Source organism: Sardina pilchardus, chromosome 12, assembly GCF_963854185.1.
Source record: "Sardina pilchardus chromosome 12, fSarPil1.1, whole genome shotgun sequence".
Lineage (NCBI taxonomy): Eukaryota > Metazoa > Chordata > Actinopteri > Clupeiformes > Clupeidae > Sardina > Sardina pilchardus.
In genome coordinates this window covers 27,380,445-27,387,797 of record NC_085005.1, presented here as the reverse complement: position 1 = coordinate 27,387,797, position 7,353 = coordinate 27,380,445, and the positions used below count along the sequence as shown (strand labels likewise).

Sequence of the window (7,353 nt, the reverse complement as noted above, 5' to 3'; positions counted from 1 at the left end):
AACTAATAATGGCAGAGCAATGTAACAGAGAAGAATGGGAGTGTTTGACGCACTTGGTCAATAGGGCTCATAGGGTTAAAAGGGATCCATTACAAATGGCATCATTTGATAATTTTGTCTTCTTGTATCTTCTGTCTGTATCTTAGCAATGTGATTCTCTGCTTTGTGTCATCAGACAGAATTAAAAGACATACCTTGTGTTGAAATAGTTATCTTTGACAAAAATTGGTAAGCAGCAATGAGGGGGCCAAACAAAGTTGTGACTGCTGATGATCTAGTTTCTCTTTCAGGAAAATCCAAAATGGGCAATTGTTTATAATGAGTGGGTAAAATTTGCAATGATCATCAATATGAGTATGAAGAGTATGACTAGCCATTGGATTTTTTTTGCTAACCAACGTCATCATGATATACTGTAACCCTTAAACGCAGGTTCGCTAATTATAGCGCCCCCCCCAGTGGCCAAATTACACCAAATTTGTTGTGTACCCTTGGGAGGGGGTCAGTTGTCATGTGACCAAGTTTCGTTGACATACATGAAAGCATTCCCAAGATATGAGCTCACTTACTGTTTGGCGACTTTGCCCCATTGGATTTGCCTTTATTACTGCAATGTTATGTAAAAATGAGTCATAACAACTTCTGATCACAATGAAACTGACATAAATGGACTCAGCATCCTCAATAGCCCCTAAAATGACACCAAGATTGTGAAAATGTGATCATTATTAGTAGATGTATGATTGCAGTCAGTATCCTGGCCAAGGTGAGAAAGCGCCCCCCAGAGGAAGGGCAAAACGGGGTCAGAAAATTTGCACCCCGTCATTTTTCAACAGTAGGACCCCAAATAAAGCAAATAAAACAAAAAAATCAATTTTAGCAAAAAAATCCTACGGGACCATTATTTCATGACAATTCATACCCCACTAAATGCATGTGGGCCTAATTGCATTTTCTGAAAATTGAAATAGCATTATAAAAATGTTGACGAAAACAAAATTATGACCACATTCTTACTCAAATTAGCAGGATTGAAAAGAAAGTTAATTCTGATTCATTTCATGAAATCACAATGCTGCTGAGCCTTCCTTATGAGGTCTTCCAGGGAGTGCATCCTGTTTGAAGACATGCGCCTTTATGATGATTGATGAGACATTTTGGAGACTACATGATTTTGAACGTAGGCCTTTAGCTTGTGTGAATCCAACGTTTCATTGACATTCATTAGTTTGGGGAGGATCCACTCACTGTCCTACATCAGGAAGTAGGCCTGACATATTTTATCATTCAGAGACGCAGAAACCATCATGCTTTTATCTCCTCAGTCCTCACGCCTGGATTATTGTAACAGTTTTTTCACATGCCTCACTAAGGTCCTTACACAGGGTTCAAATAAAACTCTGCTGCCAGGCTCCTAAATCAAACTAAACGGTATGAACACATCATGTTGGTGCAAATATCACATTGATTGCCATGTAGCCTATAGACAAAACTGCTTGATCATAAACTGAAAGAAGACAGGGAGGGTTCACTTGACATTTCTCAACAACAATAGTAACATTAATTCTGCAATTACAGTGGTCATGCCCCTCTGCCTGTTGTAAAGACAATTGTAATGCAGAATTAATGTTGCAACTGTTGCCGAGGAGAGTGCACGCTATTGAATCCTCTTGGGGTCAGCTTCACAAGCAAAAAAACATGCAGCTAGATATGTCATTAATTGACATTATTATGTTTAAATATAGTGTAAAGACGATTATTGGAAAATAACCAAAATCGGCCATACTGTCAAACTGAAGGTGCATTGAGGTAGGCCTAGATCATTAATCTTCACCAAACTTCATATTTATTGTTTATTCATCAAATTGCACAACTTTATCCACCATTGAGAGAAAGAGGGGCACTTATGCGCTCTAATAGATAGATAGCATGGATGTGTTGTGTCTCATATCATTGAGCCTATTTATATGTGAAATATAATATCATGTAGGCTAAATATCATGGATCACCACGAGCTGGATTTATCCGAGAAACTACGCCATCTACTGTCCAACACTATGCACCACAACCATAGAACGCTTTTTCCCACAGAAACCTACGACGACAAAGGGCAAAGTGAAAGTAACAGGACCGCAAAAGAAAAACACAGTGTCACAATTAAAAGGTCTGTACTGGCGTTTTCTTTGAGTATGTCCATGTTTTACTCCAAATTGTAGGTTACTTGGTTGATCAAGATTTGGTGTATGTCAAGGTAAATTACTGGTGCTGCATGATATGGTGATTTAGCCTGTGTTTTAGTATCATAAAAAATGCGTGATAAGGAAGTAAACAGAGAGAACAGCAGCTGTAGGCTATTGCTGACTTGTTGAGACACTCATCTTGATCTTTGTTCATGACATTGTGGTTCAATGCAGAATATTACAAGAAATATACCCTGTCCAGTAAGCAGAGTTTCAACTAATTGTATGTAGGCTTGGCTATTTTTACATTTTGTTTTGTGTTTCCAGTAGGCCCTATGGCAGAAGAGCATGCAAGGTAAGACAACAACCATGTAGGCCTACAGTAGCCTACGTTGAAATAACAATGATTTTGTTGTTGGGATACAGGTTTTCAAGTAACCCTATTCAATATTTAGGCTATTGTTTACAGGTTAGAATTATCATTTTTAATGAAAATAGGCAACCTCAACACTTTTGCAAATCGTCTGTAGGCTACTTTATCTCAGTTTCATGAAAACAATGAGCCAATCTTGAGAGGAAGCCAATATTTGTCAAAAATGTTTCTGTTTTTCTTCTCTGAATAGGCTACATTTCCCTCCCTCGAGGATGTTTTTTTCTGAAGTATTTTCATTGTAAAAATATTTATATATTTTTAAATTATTTACCAGGAGTGGTACTAGGCTACTGGGGAGGGCGCTGTACATGGTATTCCTGTTTGTGTTTGTTAGTCAGTGTATGTAACTCTGATATTAATCTTTTAAAGTATTGAAGACCCCCAGGATGACAGGGAGGTGTTTGAAGGAGCTACTATACAGATGGGTGAGACTACACAAATGGGACATGTAGCCTAGCGTACATGTTGTCCTTGACACAAATTACTATTTTGCAAAACAGCATTAGGGCACTATGAAGAATGCGCAATAAGGAAGTAAATTGAAGAGAATGGATGTGTAGTATTGCTGACTTGTTATGAGACACTCATCTCAGTTCAGAATGTTGCAGTTCAGTGCAAAACGTTACAGAATATGAAGCCTAGCCAGTACTCTGTCCTGCATAGTAGCTACAACTATTGCATAGGTGTGGCTATTTTAAAAAAAAATTCTGTGTTTCCAGTTGATGACATGGCAGAGGAGCCTGTAAGGTAAGACAGTATAGCCTACTTTGAAAAAGCCTAACTATGATTTTCTTATTTGGTATATGGCTTTTCAAGTAACCCTGTTCAAAACACTATTAGGCTATTGTAGCCTACAAAAGGTTAAAATTATGACTGTAACAGTCGGTTTGTGTCGTTCCATTTTTAATGAAAACAGGCTACTTCAACACTTTTGCAAATCGTGTGCACGGGGAAGCATGAGGGGAAGCAAATCTTTGTGAAAATGTTTTTGTTAAAAAATGGATATTTATTGAATTGTTCCCTAAAATAAATTTGCTCTACTCAATGGGTTTTCTGCATTATTTTCTTTGTAAAATCATTTGTGTGCCTCTTTTTTTAATCATTTCCCAGGAGTGCCACTACATGTACTGTAGAGGGTGTACATAGCAAAACCATTCTGCCATTCCTGAATCTGAAGTCTGTTAGTGTATTATACTGTAACTTTGAAATTACTCTTTTAAAGCATTGGCGACCTCCTGGATGACTGGGAAGTTTTTGACCAAGCTTCTACACAGATAGGTGAGAAGTACATGTTGCATGTTGCTATTATGCCTATTTAGCATATTCTTAGCAAATGTGTACATATTCAGATTTTTTCTTTTATGGGTGTGTAATAGTATCCATACTATCCATCCACAGTTAACTTGTTTTGAGCACAGAACCAAGACAAATTGCTTGTATGAAGTTTACCTGGCAATAAATAAATTCCTTTTACAGTATGTGGAAACCTACTGGTATAACCCTATTTCTGATTCTGACTAACTTTCATCACCTTACACATCTTCTCAACCCCACTATCATCACTTCTTTCCCTCCTCAAGAATGTCCTACTGTCAGGTTCTTCAGCAAGGTGCCAGGGGACATTAAAGAACACATCGAAGACTTTAGGTCCTCTGTTAAAAGGCCCTTTTCCACCGAAGTGTCCTCGTCAGAGTGCAGCGATATCGTGCTGAATTTTTGCCCTGTCGATTCCGAAGCAGGTTTTGACGTTGAAGCCATTCTGAAAGAGATCCCAGGTACAGTAAATTGTGTCACCCAGTCCAACAAGTTTAAACATTCAACACACACACTCACATGCACATGCACATGCACATGCACATGCACACGCACACGCACACACACACACACACACACACACACACACACACACACACACACACAATGCTAAAACACTCTAAGAACAACTTCACAAAACATCCAGATGAATTAAACACCAAAATGATGGGTGTTGTCAGAGGCTATGTGGAAGTTGAATTTGTCTTACAGATCAGATATTTGTGAATGTTTGTGTCTGGTAGAACAAGAGCCCAGAGAGTTAGAGAACGTTTAGACATGCAGTCATCCCAAATATCAGTTGAAAATGTTGAGTGCCTTGTTTGTTGTGTTTGTTGTCTGTAGATTGCAAGCCTGCCATCTTGGTTCTGATGCACCACACTGATAACCCTGCATATGTGGTACCAGACCGTAGCAGCTATGAAAACAAGAAGGATATACCCATAGTGCACCTGCTGTACCATGAACACAAGGGACTCCTGAAATGTCAAAAGAATGATGAAGCTCGTAAAACAATCGTGGAAACCTTAGAAAGGTTTGGCATCATGTCAAATTCTTGAAACTTTGCTACAGTATGTGTCTTGGGTTTGTTGTACAAGGTGCTTTTCAAAGCATTAAGAAATGTTCCCAAACAAAATATGTTGTGCAATGTATTTTAGACATCTCTCTCTCACTCATGCTCTCTCTCATTTTTTTCATAGTTATGAAGAATATGATAAGTGTGAAGATGCAAAAGACATTGGTGAGCATGCTACATTACAGTGTCCTGCAGTTCACTATCTCCTCATTAGTTCACCAAGATGCTCATTTGAATTGTTGAATTGTTTATAACAGAGTGCCCATCAGTACGTATCCATAGCATTGTTCCAGGAAGTATTAAAAAACATATCAGCACTTTCAAGACTTCTTTGGTTGGGAGTCCCAATCTGACTGAAGTGTCCAGTTCAAAATGGTCAGATGTCATCCTTGCTTTCTGTCCTATCGTGTCTCGAGTTGGAACTGACATCGAAGCTGCTCTCAAGAACATTGAAGGTGATGTCTTATTGTGTGTTATAGCTTCCATTTTTATTCTATTTTATTTCATTATTCCTTTTTTATTTTATATCTCAGTTTTTTTTGGTGAGGGGATAATTGCCTTTTATGTGTTTTTGCCTGACAGACAAAAGCCCTAGCAGCACAAAACCTGCCATCCTGGTAGCAATGCACCATACATTTGAACCTGAGTATGTCATACCAGACACCAGGCGCTTTGGAAGAGACAAGGGTGTTCATATCGTGGACTGCCTGTTCCACGAGGATTCAGGGCTCCTGAAGTGTAAGGCAAACCAAGACGCAGCGGAAGTCATCAAGCGGTGCTTGGATGAGGAGCTCAAAAAGTAAGTGTCTCTGTTCACCCTCACCTGCTTCTGTCATTCCTCTTTCTAGAAATATTTGTAGGTTTTTTTTTTCAGAAGAACCTTTCAATTTCACTAAAAAATAATGGGTGGCATAATAAAAAAAACAGCTCATACATAACCCCTACTTTCAAGTAAAAAAAAATGCGCTTTAAATTATAGTTCTACTTTAAGTGTCTAAAATATCTTGTGCACTTCATTTTGTTCTCAGGAAAACATTAAAGCCTTCACAAGCTGTGGATTCAGATCCTGCTACTCAACAGCAGGGTGCGAGTTAGGGGGGAGCAGGGGGAGCCATGGCTCCCCTAGTGGCCACCTGAGCTCCCCTGGAAACATGTTTTGTGAAATTTTGGGGGAGCTCTAAAATATTAATGATTGCCAAATAAATTATATTTTGACCATGTTTTTCCCTCAAAGGTGTAAAATCAGATAAATAAATGTATTTTGAGTTTATGATTCATGAAAAAAGTGCCTGCTTTCGCGCTTGAAACGTGGGGACGCTGCCCGCAGCTCCACCCACTACCCACTCACACAAGCTCGTTCACACTATTAGCACTGTCGAATGTCTAAAAGTAGCTTCTGTATTAGGTAATACCTGTTTTTACTTACATTTTGCTGTGTTGTAGGCCTATGGATTGCTGTGATGTGATAGGCCTACTTATGATAATGGCTCTGTGCATCGTTGTGTTGTGTATGGCGTTGCGTCTCTCCAGGCAGGGAGAGGGTTGTGTTGTGTCCTGTATTGTAAAGGCTTTGCCATAATTTGTTCATGGTTGCAGCCGCTGGCTGCTCTTATTTCGTGTGTTTGGCTCTGTGTACAGGATATCCCATGTGGTTGTGAAACAATGTAAGTTGTTGAGTAGCCTAATTAAGTTGATTCAATTAAACAGTCAGAAGACACATTATTGGTGGTCCGTGGATTATTTACTATCAAGTTCACTGAAGTTTGCGTAGCCCATTCGGGAAATCTGTTGACGTGATCCATCAGGGTGTTTCGTCTAAATATGGCTATATAGCTGTTAGACCTATCGCACCCGTGTGCAACGAATTTTCTCTTTATAATAGGCCTATGCTGTTGCAGGATCGGCATTTAAACTTTGCCCCCCCCCCAAAAAAAAAAACCCCGCCCCGCCCCCCGGCTCCCCCGGAGACCCTGGTATAACTCGCACACTGCTCAACAGGAGTCCTAGACAATGTTTGTGATTCGACTAGATGTGTCATAGCCGAGTGTCAAAAGGGTCTTTCCAGTCTTCTGGGCTTAAATTACACACAGAGTCTATTGTTGGAGGCTGCTTCTGGGGACCCCCCGACCCCCACCCCTCTTGGTGAAGTAGATTAAGAAATCTAAGGGTTCTCCTCCTCCTATCAGACATACAATACATTTGTATGTACATTATATGCAAAATAGTGATGAAATGATATATCCATCAAAGTATACATTGATGCAAGCATAATTAAACGGACAAAATGCCTTAGATTTGTGTAATACTGAGTTATGTAGGATATTGTACAGTAGCCTAATTGAAATGTTAGT

At 39.3% G+C, this 7,353-nt stretch overlaps 1 protein-coding gene across 1 annotated transcript; it reads left to right on the top strand.

The window, feature by feature from the left end:
• Positions 1–2,084: 2,084 nt before the first annotated feature.
• On the top strand, positions 2,085–7,142 carry LOC134098229 (uncharacterized). Its single transcript, XM_062551233.1, has 12 exons — positions 2,085–2,164; positions 2,508–2,535; positions 2,983–3,038; positions 3,333–3,360; positions 3,836–3,891; positions 4,194–4,388; positions 4,771–4,960; positions 5,127–5,167; positions 5,260–5,457; positions 5,585–5,801; positions 6,031–6,082; positions 7,001–7,142. Exons 2-12 carry the CDS (start codon positions 2,516–2,518, stop codon positions 7,007–7,009), a joined length of 1,062 nt encoding a protein of 353 aa, XP_062407217.1. The 5' UTR covers positions 2,085–2,164; positions 2,508–2,515; the 3' UTR covers positions 7,010–7,142.
• Positions 7,143–7,353: the final 211 nt, after the last annotated feature.

Coding starts and splice junctions, on each gene's coding strand:
- LOC134098229 (XM_062551233.1), top strand. CDS start 2,516: ATGGCAGAAGAGCATGCAAG. Junction 3,039..3,332: donor AGGAGCTACTATACAGATGG/GTGAGACTACAC, acceptor CTGTGTTTCCAG/TTGATGACATGGCAGAGGAG. Junction 5,458..5,584: donor TGCTCTCAAGAACATTGAAG/GTGATGTCTTAT, acceptor TTTGCCTGACAG/ACAAAAGCCCTAGCAGCACA.